Genomic DNA, 23,505 nt, shown 5'->3' with positions numbered 1-23,505 from the left:
TCAGTTCTTCGCATCAAATACGGAAGTAATAATTGAACGTAGTTATGCAGAAAGCAGCCAGTCCACATTTTTTTAAAATGAGTTATTGATGTTATCGGGTGCAGTAAGGCCAATTATATGTCCTGCTAAAAACAGCCAGACCGCTTTCATACAAAAAAAAAAATTTAACCACCTTCTGAAAATGGTGTCCATCACAAAAACAGTATTTCTCAATTTGCAGAAAACACCCACAGCACTAGAAAATCTTAACGAATTTAAAAGTCATTAAAACTTGTCAATGCATAATTAAATTCTGGTTTATAATGTAAAAAAAAAAACTAATAAATTCCTTGTTTATCATTTGTTAAAGTCAGAAACATTCCAACTGTTGTTGAGATTTGTTTATTCACTCTTTTCAGAAAGGTACTATCATCTCAGTTTCACTTTTCTATGGCTGGCTGCTTTCTGCATAACTACGTTCAATTATTCTATCAACAAATTTACTAAAAATTATTTTATGTGTAGTAAAAAACTTTTATTTAAAATATATTACTTTTACATATTTTTTATCTTAAGAATCGAATCCACCGCATGCATGATAATTAAACGTGCCCAACCAGAAAGCTGAACACATTGTAAAATTACTACGAATTTAATATTTTTCTGTCTGTTAGAAGTAAAGACAGTTGCCCACAAATTAAAATGTCATATCGTTAAACAAATTAGTAAATTTTTCAATGAATTTTTCTTCTTCTTACAGTGTAAAGAGTTCGAGAAGGTTGGAGCCACTATAGCGGTCACACCGTGTGATGTGGTGGATGAAGCCGATATCACCTTCTCCTGTGTTGCAGACCCTCAGGCAGCTAAAGAGGTAGGCTTTCCTTTTATCTTCTTCTAGACTAAGTGTCTCCTTGTGCAGATGCAATAAAGAGTATAGTTCTGCGTGAGAAAGAGAACCTGAATCCTGGACCAGTGTTTTTGATTGGACGGCTAATCTAAGGTAAATATCCTGGAACAAAAGAGTTTGGCCTAAAAATGAAAGTATTTAGGTATACCGTGAGAGCGCTAATATTTGTCTTTCGTGTCCACCTCGTGCTTAGTAAAACACTTTGTAGAGTTTTGTCACAGTACTAATAGGGAAATTGAACATATTTTTTTAACATTTTTAAAGTAATAAAAGTCAATGAAATACTGTCCAGTAAAAAAATACTTTTTTGTTACTTATTAGTAGCATAAAAAATATTTTTAAATTTGTAATTTTGAATTTCCGCAAAAACGGCTTTTCCATTGGCCACGCCCCTAATACCTTTCAAATTTGTTTAGAACATTGTTTAGAACATTATCACGAATCACGTCACAACTATCAAGGCCAAACATGTCGCGTTTTTCTAGTGACATATTTAAAAAAAAAAACATTTTTAAATTTATGTTTGAAAACTTTTCTCCACAATATCCATATTGATTTTGAAAATATATTTAATTATTCTAAATTTATTTCATGTATTTTTATCGGTATTTGTAATATGTGATATTTTCCTATTGAGGAGGGTTTGGGATGACCAACAAACCAAAAGACCATTTCTTTTAAGTTCAATATGCACATTGAAATTAAAATCAATAGTCTTTCGGATACTACGGACAAGTTGCACATTGAACTTAACAAGAAATAGTCTTTTTGCTTCTGGTTTTGTTGGTCTTCCCTAAAACAGAGATAATGAGATCTTGAGGTCCCGGGCTCAATTCCTGGCAAAGTCGACATAAAATATCAATTTATAATTATATTTTTTTTCTACACTGCAATATTTGTTCTTAGACTGGCACATGAGGTGTAAGACTGCTCACTTTCATATACAGCGCAGGGTAATTACTACAAGTAAGTAACTTCAAAATCAGGATTTTTGCCCACTGAAAATACATTCTTGTATCTTCCTCCGTGAACGATACAAATATACAAGCTGGCATGTATTCTGGGTGAACGCGCATTTGCAGTCGTAGGTCCTACGTCCTGGAATGCTCTCCCAGCAGAAGTGCGAAACTGCGAGAGTGAAGTGATGTTTTGGAAAAATCTTAAAACCTACTTGTTCTCTAAATCTTTTGATTAAATCCGTAGCATGTGATAACAAAGTACATTGTTCTAATTAAATTGCAATTTTAAAAAGTTAAAATGAAATTAATTTATTTATCGAATCACTTTGTAAAGCGCTCTTGATATTAAAAAAATGGCACTATATAAGTTTTCCATAATAATATTAATGATGGTTATGTGTGGTAACTTACTTTATTTCTTAAATTTAACTCTATGCAGATGGTGTTTGGGAATTGCGGAGTGTTACACTGCAGAAACTTGGAAGTTAAAGGATACGTAGAGATGACTTCTATAGACTCCGACACCTCTCACGATATTGTTGAAGCCCTCACGGACAAGGGAGCCAGGTATCTCGAGGCACAGGTAAGATCCTCATCCAACTCCTAATGCTGATATCACATCAATATAAATATGTCCCAAGCTTAAGTGAACGGCCATTTTCTTATGAAAATATATTTTTAAAATATTGACAAAAAACTTAACAAAGGAGAGGGTCTATCTCTTATAACGAAAAAGTTATCAATAAAAATAAAAACAAAATCATAGCTCTTACACTTTTTAAAATTTTTTATTAAATCTCGGTGGTGATTCGCAGCACTGACCGTACTTCACCAACACATTTTTTTGTGAAAATTATGTAAAATTTTTGCTTCCATATTTTATTATCCTTGAAATTTATAACTTTTTTCTTTTAATAGTTAAAACCATTCAATTACAATCTAAATGTGATTTTTTTATCACCAAAATTTAATAAAATCAAAAGATTTCTCAGAAGAGTGTAAGAGCTATGACTTAAATGTTTTGTCGGTAATTTTGTATATATTTTTATGTGACAACGGCCAGTCACTTGACCCCGGGACATATTGTATTATTGCGCAATAAATGGTACCTACAATAAGTTACACAATATTCTTACTCAGAAATATGCTATCTTTCTATTTAAACCAATATTCCAATGTGCGCTCTTTGTTGTCAGCTGTGTTTGTAGTAACGTCTAATGAAATAAGTTGCAGATACTTATAGCCTAAACAAACGCATATGGCTAATGGTGTCCGTGTATTGAGCCCAACATCAGGGGAATACTTTGCGACCATTTAAAATGCCCACAGGAATGTAACAAAATATGTAAAAACTATTTTTGAATGAGGATGCACACTTTTTACTGAAAGTAGTGATGTACGTAATTGAATAGATCGTTGTCAATATGTCAATTCAACTTTGAACAAAATGTTTTAAAATGAGTTCTAGGCTTAAGCTAATGTCGACATACAGAATGTGGTTAGAATATATTTATTGTATTTTTACAGTCAATTTCTTTTCTACCAATGTAAGCTAATTCTGGTACGTTAGGCTATTTGTATAAATATATAATTGTTATTTTTGTTTGTAGATCCAAGGCTCTAAAACAGAAGCCGAAGAAGGAACTCTGATAGTGCTAGCGGCTGGAGACAGAACCCTATTTGATGATTGTCAATCGTGCTTCGAAGCCATGAGCAAAAATTCATTTTATCTAGGTACGTATACATTCTCATTAACGAGAAAAATCTTCTATTCAAATTAGAAAGTTTAGTGCTATTTTAAATTCAATTAAAGTTTCTCAACAATCAATAATATCGCTACTAATTTAAATGTTTATGACATTTGAAAAAAAATATTTTGATAACTCTTTGTTTTACGAATTTTTTCTTTGTATTTCGATTCTTATTGATCCAATATTTTTTTTACATCTTAAAACAAATTGCACACTCGAAGTTCTCGCCCTGGGCGTTTTATGTAAAAAAAATATTATTAATATTTTTAATATATGATGTTAATGATCATGTACTGCATGACCTTCAGGCGAGATCGGCAACGCATCCAAGATGAACCTCGTCCTGCAGCTGATCAACGGTGTGGTGCTGGCAGGGCTGGCCGAGGGTATGGCTTTGGCTCACCGCGCCGGCCTCAACCAGAGAGACCTGCTCGAGGTACTCGAGCTCACCAACCTCTCCTGCCGCACCATCATGGAGAAAGGCAGAGGTGAGGGCCAATCGCTACTGAATTTACTTGCATATATTATTCAAGGGTTAGGTTTTAACTGATCTGACATCACCCACTTATAATGTTTATTATGCATTGACTATAGAACATGAAAACAAAAAACATTGTAAAATCCTCCAAAATAAGGACGTCATTCGTAAACTATAAAATAAGTTGTAAATTGTAATGAGGTGCCCAGCAGGTATTTACTGAGTTCACAGAGGTTGGATTTTTCACACGCAATTTCAACCATATGTGTGAAAACACCAAGGAGGTACTTAGACAATTCCATAGTGTCATAAATGTAATCCAAACCCCAAAACCCAGGGGCATCGCTCCTCCGTTAGCCGCCAATTTGGATTTTATTACTTCGGTTCATATTTTAAAAATTATGTTTTTAAACGATTGAAGAGTTTTTGCCCAACTGTTGTGCAACAGTATTTTTGTTCAGCAAGTCTAAGAAGAAACTCATTATAAAAGTAAATGTATAGAGAAATCCGTAAACTAAAATGTCAGCTAATGTTTCCTCATTATTTACGGGATCTTGCTATTTCCTTGATCATTATAACCAAATTAGACTGTATTAAAAAAAACTTTTTAAACACAAACTTTATCTATATTTGTCGTTGAGGTGTGACGATCTTCAAATGTGGAGTATGTCTACAGGCATCTTAAAAGCTGACAGAGTAAAAAATTTTACACATATTTTTACAGCTATTTCAAATATATTGTCATTTATATTTTAATGTACGGAACCTCTTTTTGCGTGGGAGTTACATTCCACAAAGTATCATTTAAAAAAGAACAATGCTGGATATGTGTCCTTACATAAAAATCGATTTGTGATTTCAAAACAATGAAATTGTTTAGCATATTTTGTACCTTTATTTTTTCTTAAATATGTCATGGCATTGAAATATATGTTATATATTATACGACATACATTACATGCCTTTTTAATATGAATAGTATGTTACTATTTGCTTTTACCCGCAGCTTAACTCGTGTGATATAATGGAGAAATTAGTTCATTAGTTTTCTCGGTGATATGATATATTTTTTTGGGATAAAAAGTAGCCTGTATCGATTGCCGGTCCTCCTATTGCTATGCGAAAAATTCCAAAAAAAATTCCAGTTTTTTAAAGTAGTGATATATTTTTTTGTCATGAAAAGTAAATCCAAAAAAAATCCACTGAGCATTTTCCTGGGAGAGCGATATTTTTTTTTTCAGAAGGAAAAGTAGCCTATAACACTTCTCAGGTCTCCAGCTATCCCTATGAATTATGTCGATCAGTTGATCGGTTGCTCTGTTGCGACGTGAAGGAAACACAAACAATCGAACAAACACACTTTCGCATTTCTAATATAAGTATGGATAATGCATTGTTAAATTCATTAAAAAAAACAATTTTGGGCACTGTTATTTTGAAACCATGTAAAAAGAGGTTCCAATGTAAGCGCAGCGGAGGATTGATATTTTGCCACTTATATGCAACCTAACATATGGTTATTTCCTTACAGCGATGATAGACAGTTCGTACGTCACCCACCAGCCACTGTCGCACATGCAGAAGGACCTGAAACTTGCCCTCGGTATGGGGGACCTCCTGGAGCAGTCCCTTCCCCTCACGGCCACCACCAACGAGATCTTCAAGCACGCCAAACATCGCGGCTATGCGGGCCACGACGCGAGCGCCGTTTACGTCCGTGCGAGGTTTTGATGCCCCGACCGCAAAAATCGAGCCTGCGTTTACATTAAAACCTATCACAATCCGCACCGGTCCAACTTTTTGCGTAATTATTTACTCGGAAAATAAATTGTATATCGTCGCCTTTATTTGAATACAGCGTAAGTAATTTTTTCCTCTGTTTGAGATTGTAATTGGATATTTTTCACCGTACAAAATAGCATCTATTATTATTATTATTATTGGATAATTTACATAACACCATTTTTGTGAAAGTCTGTCTAAAAAAAGATAAAACACATTTTTCAAATGACGAATATCTCAAAGAAGATGTTTATTCCTTAGAATACAGCTTAAGTCAGTAGGTGGTCAGTAGTACAGTAGTTTACATTTGTTTGGATTAAACACTTGAAAATATTTAAAAAACAAAATATTTGGTAAACAAAAAAAAAACTAAAGTTTCACACAAAATTGATTTATGAAGTTTTTTTTGTCTTCTGTAAAGTTATCATTTAGTTACTTATGGTGTATTCAAATTAAGGCGACATTATTTCGATCACCCATCCATTAGTCAGACCAGTCCAAAAAACAAGATTTAAATAACCACAGTTTTATTTTGGTGAGAAAGGGTGCCCGAAATTCTAAAAGTGAACTACTAAATTCTGTATGAAAATATATTGTGTTTAGAGAAAAATTAAAATTAAATCTGGGCAAATGACGCTTTGGAGAAATGCTCCTATAAGTTCAAAACGAGATTTGACCGTTGCTCGTCATTAAAGCAGAGTTAACAAGAGGACAATACAGACAATAAGGACAGGACAATACTATGCTGTCCCAGCCCCGTAAACAGCCTTGACTGGGACAATACAACAAATTGACCATAGTTCAAATGCGGAATGTTACAAAAATGAACACACGCCGATGCGCACAATGCTGCCCGTCTATCTCTAGCACAATGTCTCGGTCCATTGTCCTGTCCTCTAAATTTCTGTTCACACTAGGACAATGAGTCTAAAGCTGGGACAAGACAGTACTGTCCCGTCCTCATGTAAACTACACTCGAGTAATTAAGTTTGCAGTTTTATAAACAATATTAATGTTTGATTCATTACCCAGATATTTGCAAAATCTTACCCAAAAATTATAATTCTGTAAATTTTCTACAGATGCTTTAGTCATTTCAGGAACATTTTTATTTAAAACATTTGTCCCGCTAAAAAAGCATATTTTGTCGATGTCATTTGCTAAAACAAATTTAATTTACGCACAAATCAACAACCAACCATAAGATTTTTGGTGATTATTTAAATATTTAATAATTTGGAGATTTCTGACAAATGAACTGGACAATCGATCTAATGGTGCATGCTGTTTTTTTTATACCCAAAAATAAAAATAGGATGATTAACAAATTACAACAGGGATGGAGAGCATTTTAGAGAAGAGAATATGGAAATCTAAGCCTTTACGCGGCTTATGACTTGTCATTGGGTGTTACTTGTTAATTTCATTGAGTCCCTAGGGGTAAAATCCAGTCTTTTGTCTACAAACATTTGGCCAAACTCAAAATATTGTAAAAATGCGATGGTTCAAAAATCAACTTATGTTTAAAAATTATTTTAAAAAAAATGTAATGTTGTTTTTTATTTTTATATTTCAATTCTCCTATACATATTTACTAACGCAATATTGATAGGCTGAGTATTAAATATTACCATGCCTAATTTTTTTAAGGAAAACTTCTTTGGACGTGTCGCGTACACACTTTCTAATGGAGAGTGCATAGAGGTGGAACTTTCATTCAAAGTGAGGCGGAAAAGTTTGCTCTGTGCCCCGCTGTGTTTAGTTTAGTTACTTAATTTTTTTTATAATTCTGTTTGAAGATGGCAAAACGTGATGCCACATTTTATAAATTTTGAAGGAAGGCAATTTTAAATTTTGGTGGGTTTTAAAAATAAGAATTTTAGTTTATAAGCCTAGTGAAAACGTTCAGTGTTTTTTTATATGTTACTAGACTATCAACCAGCTAAGCCAAAAAAAAAGATTTTTTGTTTTAATATCGCTATGATTTTTTTTAAGTTTTGAATTTTTAAATTACACCGCCCATGACATCACGAGTTGTCAACGGTGAGTTGAGCTGAAAAGAGAACCCCGTACATATGATAACACGCTAAACATAGCTTCCCGAAAACCAGAAATCTATCACAACATGTAATTGATTGGCTATTCTAAACAGCCATTGACCAGAACCTGCGACATTTTAAAGTAGTTAAATTGTATTAAAATGTATTTTTATTAATTTTTTCATACATTTTTGAGAAAATTTACGGTACAATTAAATGCGCAAATTTTTCCACGCATAAGAAAACATTTTTATGTACAATTTCCCATAGTATAGAATTTCCTCATTATTGTGGGCTTAAGACCACACGCGGAAATAACACCTTGCGGCTTGTTCGTGACTTTTTGACAAACGGCATACGTTTGAAAACCCACACATCTTGAATTCTTCCACCTGTTGATTTTTGCAAAGTGAAGTTGGCCTTGCGGCTCACAGGCGCGTTATCATTTTTGCCTCTATATAATTTTGAAAATTTGCCGATGACATCAAAGCACGTCTTACAAATTTTTCACATTTACATATTTAAATTCAAAATATTCCGTATATTTTTTTTATCAAAACAATGTCGTAAAATGCCCACTTAAACATGTTTAATAAGTTTATATTTGCATATCCCCTTCTCAAAAAAGGTATCTGTTTCTGTTGAGACGTCTATCAATTATTGACTGTACAATAGAAGCTCTGTTGAAATATTTTAATTCCTTCATAATTTAGATATAAGTTAGATAATTTTTTGTTGAAACATTCATAAAAAATAAAATTGCACATAATTTAAGCAAAATAAATGTTTTTTCAATTTATACACAAGTATTTTTGTCTTTCCAATGTCGCCACGAACATGAAATAATAATCTGTTATAAAATATTTTGGTATAATTATTTTTATTACTGTAAGGGGCTTTTTTATTAGGTTTATTTTTGCATTTCTATCAGGAAAGCATTTTATTATAGTTGAAATGTAAGAAAAATAACCAAAAGAGTAAAATGTCATATAAAAGATCACATGTATCAGATATTAATAAGGTTTTATATATTTTGTATGCGTTGTATACTCCACATTTCCGGAATTGGAAAATATTGACTCCAATTCCTTTCTAGAGCGTAGGAGAAAGATTTTGTAGTGTAAAATGATTATTGTTACTTTAACATAGTTTACAAATTTACTAAATTAATAAACTATATTTTCCAACCCAGAAAGTGTTTTATTTATTTTTCACACTAATAAGAAAATATGTTTATAGAAATTTATAGATTCTAACAATTTATTATGATTAGGGCCATCTTTTCCATAAGGGGCACATGGGGCACGAGCCCAGGGCCGCTGGCCTTATCGGGGCCTTGCAAATCTAAAAGGGCCACTTTCTAAAAGACCCAACCTCTGTGTGGTCCAGGGCCCCTGCGTGGCCTTAGACGCCTGGCAGCCTTGATAATGATACTGTGGGCCTTATTTATTAGATTTCCTTAGACCAAGCTTATGACAAGTAATAACTATACCCACTGTAACTATTCATTTATTTATTAAAATATTTATGACCTAATGTAACTATACTAAGCTTATTCCACTGTTTATTTTTGACCATGCCACATTTTTGCATACATTTATGAACAAGCTGCGTGCAAATAGGTACTAATATATACATTAATCACATTAGAATTAGTAACAAAACAAATCTCGAGGGTAGCTAACGAAATCCAAGTCGATCAAAATCGAAAATGATATTTATAATGTTTTATTATTGCCTGTCGGCCACGTGGTGTATTGGTTAGCGCAATTGCCTATCATGCGATTCCCGACATGGTTGATGTGAAATATTTATTTAAAATGGTGTTTTTACACTAGAATATTTCAGTCCCTGACCTGAAGCGTAAGACTGATCACCTTACCTTCATTATCAAAAATGATCAAGGTACGCTGCGATTAGTGTACCTATGCACTATTAGGTGCGGGAAGGGGATGATGATGATTTGATTATTGCAGTGTTTTACACTCTGAATATCTTCGGAAAGAACAAACTTTAAATAAACGATAATTTCTGGACGTCATGAGACTTTTGAAAGCAAATATTCTCAATGAAAATAATTGAAGGAAGACAATTCTTCGATATTACATCACGCACAGATTGACATTGATTAATAAAAACATAAATTACATGTCGAAATATGCCATTGATAAATTGATGATTAGGCGATTGGATGTATATATGTCATTTATTAAATTGAAATATGTGTTGTAATAATTGTTTATGTATAAATAAAACAAAGATCATTGTTAAAACATCTGCTAAATAAAATTGATATGGATGTAATATAAGTTTTATGATGATTTTACACTCAAACGATATTTCACTCTAAAATCTCTGGAAAGATAGCATGTTTAAATTCAAGATAAATTACAATTCATTTTAGTACTGAAAATTGTGACAGTTCGTAGGCTTATTCTAGCACTATACCATATTTGACCCAGGTATAAACGTGGAACAAGTTTATATGGTTTCTATCCCAGCTCTTTACCAGGTATAACTAGGCGTAACTTTATACCAGGTTTATAAGTAAGGACCTAAATCTATCTATTGTCAAACTTTTCAAAACAGTTTTTTAGGACACATAAAATTTTGGGATTTTTTATATTTTTTTCTTAAAGAATATGGCTTACCTTTTCATTCAGAGTCTTGGTCATCATTTTTCTTTCGGCACCTGGTGACGCAGAGGGCACTGCATCGGTATTTCGATCAGCTGTTACATAAAGGCAAGGTGATCAGTCTTACGCTTCGGTGCCAGTCCAGGAATAGCGAAATATTACAGTAAATCGCCTTGAAAATAAATATTTCACGTTGACCCTGCCAGAAACGCAGTAATTTCAAAATTTTAAAAAAGAATAGAAAAAAAAACATTTTTTTTGCTGGGTTTGGTAGTTTATTAACGGATAATAAAAAAAAACAATTTAATTTCCTCACTAATACTGCACTAGAAGTTAAAGAAATATATTTTTAAAATAGAAACTGTATCTTGTGTTACAACCTCGGAGTAATAATTCTCTAGAGAAGCTCTTAGGCTAAGTTCAAATGACTGCGCGGCGCCGCGCGTCGTCCGCAGGGGTAGCATTCACAGTACAGGATATGTACGCGCGGCAGAATTACTTTGCAAGTGAGGGAAAATTGGATTGGCAAGAAAAAATGGTGTAAAACCCGCGGATCAAATGAACAGGTCGATACAAGTTTGTAGAACTCGTACTGCGCGCCACCGCGCGGACCCACACGGCGCAAGATCTTGCACGCGGGTTACGGCACGCTGCGTGGTTTTCCAGACGATAAACACTTCAATTTGACCTTTTACCGCGCGGTTAGTAGTTCTGCGCGGTACCGTGCGGTCATCTGAAATTAGCCTTAAGCTCTATCGCATAGAACAAAAGCTTTCCAAATTTTTTGTTTGGTTTTTAGTTTAACAAAAACATGTAATAGACGGTTTCAGTTAGCGCTTACAATTCTCAACCCAAGTACCTACGGGCCCGTTGTATTGCTCTAATCTAGAGCTAACTTCGTGGTCAATAATGAAAATGAAAAATTATTAAAAATTGCCACGCTGGACAGTTTTGCAGTCAACAACACATATTTAAAAATCCAAATTTAACATAAATAAAAACTTTGTAACATGATAATGAAACAATTTTGTACTGTCCTGACATATTTTATTATTTGAAGAAAGGGGTATAAAATGAATCAGGAATTCATAATCTAATTATTTTATAAGGATACACATTGCTTACATCTATTGTGACTGTGAATTTAGTGTGCTGATACACAATACACTTTACAAGGTGTTCTAAAATTCACAGATAAAATATTTATTTTAGAAAAACATAATTATTTATTTTTAACTAACTATCCATGATAAAAAGTAATATAATATAGTTTCTAAACAAGCTTTTCTTTTATAAAGTTTATATTTGAAGCACTAACTTTGTGGTTATTCATTATAATAAAATAAATAAAACAACTTTGTTTTTAACCACTAATAGTTATGTAAACCTTGACAAAGAAGCTTGTTTGCTTTGAAACCGTTCGGTGAAAAATAAAAATTAGTGGTTAAAAACAAAGTTGTTTTATTTATTTTATTAAGCTTTTCTTTTATTATTATTAAATGCATGTAACTAGATCTAAATATGATAATCACATAGTGGTTGAAAATTCTTGAATCATACATTGATTTAAACAAATATATAATATGGCAAAATAAGAGATTTGTAATACCTTATTGAGTATACATTTGACAGCAATATTCAATGGATATAGTTAAATGATTTAAAATCAGAAAAATAACATAAATTTTATACAATGTTTCCCAAGAGAATCGGATGATGTTACGCAATAACCAATTAAGCAACACAATGCTGTTTTTAAGTTAAACCCTAAGATTAATATGAATATTTCATTCTGTAATTGTTCAACTTTTTTTTAAATAAAGGCAAAATGTACATATTTATATCAGAAGAAGAAGAATGATATCAATAATCTGGATATGTTATCCAACATTTAAAGTTATAGGGTTAAGCTATGGTTTCCTAAGAAAGCGGTGCTGAAGATGAGGAGTCGTCGGAAGTTAAACCTATCATTTGGAGGAGATTGAGGTATTTAAAAATCATGCTGCAGTGTGTGCATTTAAGGTTTAATGCAAGTTTCAAAATTTCCATGATTCAAAATTTTGTCATATTTGATATCATCAAAAGCAATCACGTTTGCACAACGAGTTTGCACTAAAAATGTTCACCACTACATGAGAAAAAATGTTCCAAAACTGTACGGCTATTACTGCCGTTTTGCAAATGATGGCACTGCTGTTTGACGTCCCTCTCACTATCAACCCTCTCTAGGAAACTTGAGCTATCCGCTAGATTATGGCGCCAGTCTCTTCGGCTACAATTTGTTATACAGTTTCTACTTCTTCATTTAGAATAGGACAGTAAGAAATTTCCTGATGTTTATCAATATAGTCAATATAGATATTTTCGGTTCTCTTCATTGGTTACACAATACCAACCATGCCAACAAAATTTTATATAAATATTTTATGTTTTCATATAGAAACGCGAGATTATCATATTGACAAACATCAGGGCCCCGATTACCGAAAAACCGATAATTGTGTATGAAAATTAGTATATTTGTATAAACATTTAAAGTATTTTCGTCGGTAACCTAATAGTGAGTTATTTACAACTCGTTGAAAATGGCCCTCAAAATTAAATATTTGGGTAAATCATAAGAATGCAAATATTTCTTTTTTCTAAAAAAAAAAAAAACCTATAATTGAACATGCTTAGAAGAAAAAGTTGTGTGCATATTCTGCTTTTCATACAGAAAACTTAATTTTACTTTGTAGATAAAATTGAAGATAAATGATAACTTCCCATTGTATTCGGGGCCTAGTAAACCTCTTACTGTTTGTTCGTGATACAGGTCCAAAAAATGACATGAAATTACCTTTGAATGAAAAAAAATAACTTGTTATATTGTTAATCTAGATTCTATTTGTAAAAAGTTATTAATTAATGAAAACTCTTCTCAGCAATTTTTTGTGCGGTGTAAATGGGGGCTAGATTTCAAAATTATCCTAAATAAATTAGGAAACCATAGATTTATTTCACAAATTGGAAAGCGTTTAAAAATTATTTCAAGCATAACATTGCTATAGTCATTATGTTTTTCATTTAAAAATTGAAAACAAGCTAACGAAAATAAATATTACAAATTTCTCATTTTCAAATATTCTTATATCCATTTACAATTTTTCAAATCATATGAAGTAATCCTATTTGACACACCTTAGTAGATACTAAATTGAAAACATGCCATACTAAATTTTAATCAAAACTACATATATGAATAAAAGGCTAGATTTAAGGCGTGTACCAATATCAATAACTAGAAACATGCCTCCTTACTATCAAATTTATACAAAAAAAAACATTTTATGATCTAATATTATTTATAAATTCCAAACATTAAATTTAACATCACATAGTTTTCAGTTTTATTTACCAAGAGTTAATTTTTATTTACAAGAAATACTACCTTAGGTATACAAATTATAATAAACACATGATATGAAAAATAAAGATTTCAACAATACTAAAAATTGTGATTGAATAGTGTAAAAGGTATACTTCACCATTTGGGATAAAAATAATCCTTCAAATTCATATCAAAACCAAAACAGATCTATAAAATGGAGTAAATATATGTAACAAAGATCTATGGTCTGAAATCCTTTTAAAACAAAGCTTTTCTTTTGATCTTCATAAGTTAACACACTATTGATATTATATTAGGCTTGGTATGTGAAAGATTTGAAAAGGTTAGAGGAAATCAGGTCCAAAAAATGTGGCTCGATATAAAGGAATGTTTGTGTTTAGTAAAAGTAGATATCAATTAAATTCTAATTTCTGACACAAATATAACAATGATTAAACTGAAATCAAGTTTGTATTTTAAAAAAAATAAATTTAATGTTTTAAAAAATGTCGGGTTATATTGCTAGACTATTTAAAAAACATACACTTTCAGTTGTATGCTAGGTAAAGGAATTGAGTACTGTGGCTATTTTTGCCAAATAATTTTTAAAAGTAAGCCAGTTAAAATGTAATTAAAAGTGATGTTTTGAATTTCGAAAGTCCTTATTTCTACAAAGTCACTATGAAAGTATTAGTTACCTACTCAGCAGAATTAAATTATCAAATATAATATTTTAATAATATGAATTAAAAGATTATCATCTTTAATAAGTAAAAAAAAAAAAACAATTAGTTCAGTAATCGAGATTTGGCTGTGAGATGATTTGATTAATTCTGTCTATAAGCCAGGTAATTTTCCAGATAGTGTTCATTAACTATAAAGCCAGCGATTCATCGTTAGAAAGCTTACAAGAATTTTACATAAATAAATACATATTACGAAGACTCGCCAGATGTATTCGTTTAGGAGTTAAATATTTACCTTCTAAAAAACAAATGCACTTCTGTGTTTCAGTTGTAACACTTATCTTATTTTCTTACATTTTCATTTATTTTTTTTAAGTAAAAAGTAATGATGATATTAAATAGTAGATCTTAAAACACAAAGTATTATTAATTTTCTGTCAGCATGTGTAAGTATGTGCTTATTAGGAAACTCTTTAAGCAAAAATACGATCTTGCAAGGTGTGTACATAAAATAAAAATAATCAAAAAGAACTGTATTTTAAAATATGAAATATTATGTGCTCCACATAGTTACAAAATCAGACAATGTTTGTTGATACAGTCAACTCAAATTTTCTATTTCGGAATTATAATATTTTGATTGAATTTTCAGTTGATTCATTAGTATCAATCATTAGAGGCAAAATATTAAACAAATGTTGAAATTTTTAGTTTACTATACTGACAAATATTAGTGTAAGTTGCTTATATTCTCATCGTAATATGGGTTTTAGTACTTAAAAATCTCATCATATTGTCTAAATATTTGGACGATGTAAATTATTATGAAATTAAATAATCTAATATTGCAATAGTAAATGACTTAATTTCAAAACGATATACTGGTTATTTACTTCCCACTTAATCAATTCATTAATTATATTTATCTAGTTTTAGTACCAAATATAAACCGTTACTAATTTATTGGATTTATATTACGAGCATATTTTGTTGATAGAGAAAGGTTGATGAAAAAGTCAAAGGTTCGCTAATCATGACTAGGTCAATCGCAGAAAAGAAAATATAAACTTTATCTGCTTTCTATGAATTCCATACGACTAATATGAATCAAGAATCTCTATTTCTTCCAAATTTAGGATAAACAAAAAAATATTTTACAATTTTGCTGTCTTGTTAACAGAAAGAGAGCGTATGTTACGCTGTAGATATATGTTTACTTATTATAGATATTTTATTTTTGTTATGAAATGCTTCAATTACGAGAAATCAAAATTAGTTCTGTTGATTTGAATATTGAAAACAAAAACAAAATTCTTTATCTAAGATAATTTAATTATTTATTACATTTCAAATATCATTAAAATATGTTTAATGCGGTCAGCTAAAATGGAACAATGGAATATTGACTTCTTTTCAGTACTGTTTGGTTCTGGGATCGATTCCCAGTGAGATCATAAAGATCTTTCAGGGGCATAATTTGGACTTTTTGCCTGTTGTGATATGATATAAATTAAACAAAACAACAAATATTTATAATATTAAGTGCTTTTATGTTTCAGTAAAAAATGGCGACAAATTAAATTGATTATCCTCTATCAAATTCTATAAAAGTTAGGTCAATAAATACAGATTTTGTTAGAATGGCGTGTAAATAATATAACTTATTCCCTTTTAAAAATTATTACCTGATTTTATACAAACAATCACGCTGTTTATAATGAAGGAGTTTAGCGTTGCCTGAAATTTAATTTTTGAAATGTTTTTTTTGACAGCAGTCCAAACATATAATTTTATGTTCGAACTTATCTAATAATGAAAACAAATTATAAAAATAGAATAAGTATATTTAAAATACACAAAGTAGTTATTAATTGGTGCCTTTTTACAATTACATCTAAAAAGACTCCAGGGCCTAATTTTAAATTACTTTTATAAACACATAAGTCATAAAAAAAACTGTGATTGACTCTTGAGTTTAACGCTGGTAAATGGAAACACGAATAAAAATACAATAAGGAGAAGAGAAAGCGAAGATATGAAAATAAATAAAAATACATATCTCTTTTTTGGAAAATTCCCGCTTAAACATAACTAAATAAATGTAAACATGTATCATTTTATATTAATTAAATAAAAAAATAAAATATCAATAGTTTTGAAGTCTTACAAAATATTATTTAAAAGATGATATGTATCTATTTAGTAGTTTTATAAGATAAATTATAATAAGTAAAAAGATAACAGGTTTGCTTAGTTACTATAGACCGTTATATAGACAGTGCCTAATATGTTTCCTTATATTTTAATTTTGCTTATTTATATTTTTTATCTTCTTCAGTGTTTTGCAAACAGATCATAATAATACTATGCTTAAGTAATTATAAACGCCGATTTTTCAGCGCTGAACTGAACTATTTAAGTAGTGTATTGCCGTTATAAGCAAAAAAGCAGTTATTTGCAAAAGCCATATTATAGGGTATGACAGTTTTTAATGTTATGCAAATATAAAAAACTTTTAATAATCATAAATAGAAACACAGTACATATGTCGATTGTTTCTAAATCATAAAACCTGTGTGTGTCATATCTACACCGAGTTTTTGCTTATGTACCTATAGATATTGTGATATTGCTTCAAAAACATTATTTTATTTTTTGTACTAAAATATTTTTTTACTACTCAATGCTATTTATCAATTGGTTCGAAATTTCTTGTAGAACATTATCTCACATTTAAGTAATTTTGACAAAAAACTGCCCTTTTGCTTATGTTAGCAGTGTAGTTAATCTCGATTATAACCAGCTCCCTTTAAACCATTGCACTTATTTTTTTCCTCTGTTGTTATTGTGATATTAATAAAGTCATTGTATTTGTTGGGAGGTAGTGTTTTTTCTTGTATACGCTAAGCAAATATGAAACAGTGCGAAAGGGCGCGACGTACAGCTTTGAATTCAGAGTATGCGGCATAAACAGTTAGTCCATTTTACTCTACTACGCGTTTTGAACAGCAATGTTGTTTGATATTTTTTAGAACACGATTTCAAATTCGCGTTATACGAAGCGACTTCTCTCTATCTAAAAATCTGTAAAGATTATTATTAATTGATTATTTTTAAAAACTTGTCATAAACAAGTTTGACTGTATATTATTTACTTACCTGTTCGGATACAATATCTTAATTTAAAATAATCTACATAAAGTAAGAATCTATTTATAAAATAATATTGCGGTGTTCAACATCTGGATATTATTTGTATCAGATGTGCAAAGAAAAATTATGTTCAATAATTTATAAACGAAGAATGTGATACGCAGAAGATATATTTATGCTGTGAATTTATTTAGTTCCCAAAAAAAAAAGTTAATTATTTCATACACAGACAGAATAGCGAAGTTAGACAACATTTAAGATCACTTAAACATGATGCCAATGATATGTCATAAGCCCTGTAAATGCCAAGATTATCATAAACCCCTTTAAAAAGTAAATAAGCATCTCTGTTGAGATATTTATAGTTATATACACTGAAACCTCTTTTTACACAGGGGATATGTTCCACAGAGTACCATATAAAATAAGAAAAAAATACTAATAGGTCTCCTCGTGTAAAAATCAATTTGGGATTTCAAAACAGTTTAATTGATTACCATTTTGTTGCCATTCAGATAAAAATCACTAACCTAAAAACACCATTCTGAGGAATCGTAATTTGAAAAATTGAAGACCAGGAAAACATAATATTTTATTGTTTGGGAAGTTTTATGTAGAACACAATTCTGTTTCTTTAGTATTTTTTATAAATTCCAATGGTAATTTTTTCTTTCACCACTACTACTACCATCACGCCTTTTCCCCGTAGGGGTAGGCAGAGGGAATGGACCGCCACACACGTCTATCCTGGCATACATTCCTAGCTTCTTCCACATTCATACATCTTGTCATACATGCCCTTCAGTTCTGTCGGCTTTTGACTTGACCAGATTTAAGATTTTGGTTTATCTGATCATGCCACGTCTTCCTTGGTCGTCCTCGTCTCGCGTTACCGTTCATTTTCGCCATAAATACTTGTTTTACCATTCTTTCGTGGTCCATTCGTTCTACGTGACCAAACCATCTTAGAGACCCTTTCTTAATCTTACCAATTATACTTAACTCAGGTTTACACTCTCGCCTGATTACATCATTCCTAACCCTGTCATACATTGATTTCCCACACATTCGTCTAAGAGATCGCATTTCAACCGCGTTCACTCGGCTTTCATCCTTCCTCTGCCAGTTCCATGTTTCACTTCCATACATAAGTGTTGTGAATGTTTTTTTCTTTCAGATACATTTTTATATACATATCTGGAAGGTTTTTTAATGGGTCAAGGTGGTTAAAATTTGGTTTAGTGACTTTTGCTTGTTTATAATCTGGATAATTCAACTCAAAAGAAAATATTACAAATAATGATTAAATTTCATAGCAAAAAATATGCTTTAAATAAAAATAAAAAAACACTTTTATTGTTTTACTATACCAATACCTAAACACAGACAAAATGTTGTTTTTAGGAAGAAAACTGTCTTACTTAAAAAAAATGATAAAAATCTATCCTGTCAATAAATTCTATCTGCCTTTAGTGATTTATTATTGAAAGTCACATCACTGTTTTACACTAAAAACAAAAAATATCGATTTGCGTAACTTTTTTCTAACTTAGTAACATTGGTGATTTTTGCCTCTTAAAGGACACAATTTTACGCTTTGAATGACATGTTCAACTCAAAACTGAATTATTTAGGGTTAGTGGCTTTTGCCTGAACGGCGACAAGAAATTATGTTTTTTTTTTCTTAAAAACAACATGACATCAAAATACGTTGAAAAATCGTAACAAAGATATTCACTATCATACATTATAAACTAAGTAAGTAAAATAGCAATGCAGGGCATTCCAAAAACAAATAGTATAATTTATATTACTGCAAACTGAACTGGGCAATGCTTTGCTATTGCTAGATTTGGATTGAATGAACACAAGCGCAAGTTTAATATCAATTATTGTATTTAGCGTAATTGTTGTATCTAGGTACTTGTTTATGATTGAATTCCAGAACTTAAGATAATTCATTTTCAAATATTGAATTTAAATAGGTACTTGGTTCCTTTTTATGTTTGAATTCCAAAACGTAAAATAATGAATTTTAAAATACAGAATTCTTTTTGCAAATGTCAAACTTTGATCTTCCAACCAACAGGGGTGCACTGCATGCGGGAATGCGATTTTCAAATTTTATCAAAGGTCAGATAATATTATTTTATCTTTACTGAAATTCCATTGAAAAGAAATAACTGGGTGTAAATTATAAGGAATTTAAGGAAAGAACCTGATTGAGGTCCATAAATAACTAATGTTGTTTGTAAAAATTGAAAATCAAATATTTTTTAAATACTAAAAAATAACATTTTTTCAATTTTTTGCATTTTCGTCGAATGCAACCCTGGTGATGTATGAAAAAAACATTTACGCTCCGAACTTTTTTCTACTTATTGAATTGAAGATTTTAACAGTTATAAATATGCTCACGGCAAAGATCTACATTTGGCTGAAAACCGCACATAAATCGGTCCAGTAGTTATTCAGTCTATCGAGGACACACATACGAACATTGCTTTTTATATATATATAGATTACGCATTGTTAAATAAATGTTCAAAATTTCTATTAATTTTATTTTTGGATTATGTTATTTTGAAACCATGTAAAACAAGGTTCCAGTCTACATTGAAGGAAAAACAGGGATGAAAGTAGGCTGAATGTTGTCAAAATGCGATCTCTCAGGCGAATGTGTGGTAAAATGATGTATGATAGGTGCACAAATTTCAAGATCTGTGCATTATGTAAGGCTGAGACTAGCAATATCAACAAAATCAAGAAAGGAGGGCTGCCTTGAAAAGATAGAGTGATATGGTGTTCGATCTTCTCTGCCTACCTCAACGGAGAACTGGCGTGATAGTTTGTTTATTTGTTTTTACTAAATGAACATACAGTATAAATATAATCTTTATCAACATTTCCATTCCGTACATAATGGTGCATGGGGCACTGCATTGGTACATCAACCGCAGCGTATCTTGACATTTTTATTACATCGAGGTAAGACAAATAGTTTTACGCTTCAGATGCCAGTCCAGGGACTATGGAATATCCTAATGTAATAATATCCATTCGAATAAATATTTCATGACAACCATATCGGGAATTGAATTTGAGACTTCTTGCACGGTAGGCAAACACGCTGACCATTCGACCACGGGGTTGATAAGTACAAGAGCACAATTTTATTTAATGCCAATTTTGCACATTTTTACACTAAACAATACTTCAAATGAATTATTAAATTTCATTCTTGTGTCCTGACTGGTCAGGATATAAATAAATTTAAAAAATGAAGAAACACGGTCATTCAAAGATAAGAAAAATGGTGAATTTTATAGTAAATAAAGTATTAGTTTAAATGAGCCAATTACAGGTTGGTCAAGACTTCCACATTGCCTTTCTCAAAGATGTTTTCCATCTTTGTTAAAAGGTGTCAATACCTATAGCTTTAAAAACTTAAGAATAAATCTAAATGAGGATTCAGAGTTAAAATAATGAATGCGGAACTAGGCGTAGTAAAACTACGTAGAAAATAAAATATCCTTATATATAAGTAGTGTACACAGTTCATTGTACTTACATAGAACATGATAACTTATCTTCGTTCGCAAGTTACACGCTATAACTGACCACTGTTGCAAATTAAATTCTATTTAATAAATCTTATTCATTTATATAAATTGGAAATAAAAAAAAAAATGTTTTGAATTCTATGATTTTTTAAAAAGTAATGAGTCAACAACACTTTTATTTGAGACGTTTTATTTAGTATTTTCATCTAATATAATTATCAAACTAAAACCTCGAGGTTTTCTCCATGCTCTCTCGCAACTTTTTATGATAACTTTATTCAAAATTGAAATCTATTATTTAAAAAATAAATCACTTGATTCTTTTTACTCTGTCCTTCTGAGATGTTATGTGATGCAGACATTTTATAAAGTATTTATAGATTACTATTGAACAATGAAATATGTACATAACGTCGACGGCAATCTATCACCGCACAATTCGATCTGACCAGTTTAGAGAGAAATTAAAATGGTTTTTTTGTGTTCAGTAAAGTTATGGACTTTTTTGTTTTTACTAGCAATGTTTTAATATATTTATAGCCAAACGCCATAACTGGATGACTTAGTCAATGATATTACTAATGCAGATGATTGCCGTCGACGATAAATACAAATCGACACTGGCCACACCAGTGAAAAAGCCAAAAAAAGAAAAATAAATCTATACATTCTTTAATATAAGTTTTCTAATGTTTGAAAACTATTTTCAACTAAAAACCCACGATAAAATCTTGACAAATATGTTTTGAGAGATGCATTTTGGCCATTTTTGTAAAACATTGCACAGCCATAATATGTATATTGAAAACCATTCGAGTTATAAAGGTAAGAATTGTTTTTTAGACTCCATAAGTACACACCATTACTAAATACTAAATTTGATCCCGTTGCAGATGAAGTGAACCAACTGAAAGATTGGTCAAACTTTTGTACTTTTACCCTAGTTTTTTCAGATACTGTTCTGATATTTTTAACCTAACATGGTTTACATGTTTTTTTACATAAATAACCAGGAAACAAACGTTTTTGGATTATACTGATAACAGAAATGATAAAAGCAAAGAGCTTTTAGAATGGCAGTTAGTTCACTTCAACTGCAATGTGCTCAATTTATCTAAATCTGAAATGGTGGGTAAAATTTGGAATAAAAGAGTGCCGGTTTGATATGAAACTACTCTAAAATAAAAGTGTTTTTGAATTTCGGTTTAAAACATTGCAGAATCTAAGATGTGTTTTGTTTATTTGGTTTCCAATTCTAAAAATAATGAATTTCTAACCGGTTTGTGACCTACCATCGACTCTATATATTTAGTTTGATTGGCGGCCTCTTGCCTGTTTCCTGTTCATCCAGCACTTCATTGGCAGCATTTTCCAGGGCGGTTTCAGTGTCCTTGTTGCTTTCGTGGTTTCCGTCGTTGACCGGACCGTCGTTAATGGAAGGATCCGGAACTACATCTTGAGATTCGGCCTTGGCGACCACCTGCGGAGTGTATTTCGGTGGCGGGGCAGCGACTTTCCCGGGCTCCGCCTTACCTTTCTCGGACGCGAGGGCTTTGGCTACATTTAAAGAAAGTTCTAGATCAGTGACTTTTTCTTTTGCTTTGCTCAACTGCGTCGCCAAATTTTCTTTTTCCACGCGCATGGATTCCAACGTCGCCTGTTTGCTCAAATCGACTTTTTTTAGCGAATCTAATTCAGTTTGGCAATAATCTAAATCTCGTTTCGCGTTTTTCAGCGACTTCTCCAGTTCGGAAATTTCCGATTTCAGAGACGTCACTTCTTCTTTATTGCTAGCTTCCAATCTCCGGTATCTCGAGTTGGCGCTTATCAACTCGGCCTCGGCGGCGTTCATCTTGGACGAGCACGTGAACTTGGTGTCAGAGCACAGGCTGAGCTGGTTCGCCATGTTGTCCATCTCCTTGAGCAGTTCGTAGTTCTGGCTGGACAGGGACCACCAGTTGCACATCAGGAGGAAGGACATGACGAGTAGGCCCGCCACTAGGTACGTGGGACATCTCGCGTGCCCTGAACGCATGCTTTCAAATCCCATTTCGCGGTAACTCGTGGCACCGAAACTATCGCGCACTCGCGAATTGCGATAATCAACACGCGTAGAAACAAATAAACAAGTTCCGTTCGGCGAAACACGAAACAACTACACACCGCACAGCTGCTGTTTTGACATTTCTCTGTTATTTGAAC

General features: G+C 31.6%; 2 protein-coding genes across 2 annotated transcripts in view; one reads left to right on the top strand and one right to left on the bottom strand.

The window, feature by feature from the left end:
- Ndf (Nucleosome-destabilizing factor) overlaps positions 1-9,090 on the top strand; it is a 101,655-nt gene extending 92,565 nt beyond the window's left edge. Inside the window, exons 8-12 of the mRNA XM_088231089.1 lie at positions 740-850; positions 2,285-2,428; positions 3,456-3,579; positions 3,905-4,084; positions 5,606-9,090. Coding sequence (XP_088087215.1) covers positions 740-850; positions 2,285-2,428; positions 3,456-3,579; positions 3,905-4,084; positions 5,606-5,805 — 759 coding nt within the window. The 3' untranslated portion in view covers positions 5,806-9,090. The remainder of the gene's footprint in view (positions 1-739; positions 851-2,284; positions 2,429-3,455; positions 3,580-3,904; positions 4,085-5,605) is intronic.
- LOC148285049 (uncharacterized) lies at positions 738-23,501 on the bottom strand. Its single transcript, XM_088231109.1, has 2 exons — positions 22,596-23,501; positions 738-988 (listed from the first exon to the last, which is right to left on the bottom strand). Exon 1 carries the CDS (start codon positions 23,351-23,353, stop codon positions 22,604-22,606), a length of 750 nt encoding a protein of 249 aa, XP_088087235.1. The 5' UTR covers positions 23,354-23,501; the 3' UTR covers positions 738-988; positions 22,596-22,603.
- Positions 23,502-23,505: the final 4 nt, after the last annotated feature.

Source organism: Micrasema longulum, unplaced genomic scaffold, assembly GCF_059751315.1.
Source record: "Micrasema longulum isolate JH-2025_06_02 unplaced genomic scaffold, ASM5975131v1 h1tg000067l, whole genome shotgun sequence".
NCBI lineage: Eukaryota > Metazoa > Arthropoda > Insecta > Trichoptera > Brachycentridae > Micrasema > Micrasema longulum.
Note: the sequence above shows the minus strand (reverse complement) of the source record. Positions and strands in the feature narration are given on the sequence as shown.

Excerpts from the sequence above, each read along its gene's own strand:
- LOC148285049 (XM_088231109.1), bottom strand. The coding sequence starts at position 23,353 with ATGGGATTTGAAAGCATGCGTTCAGGGCACGCGAGATGTCCCACGTAC.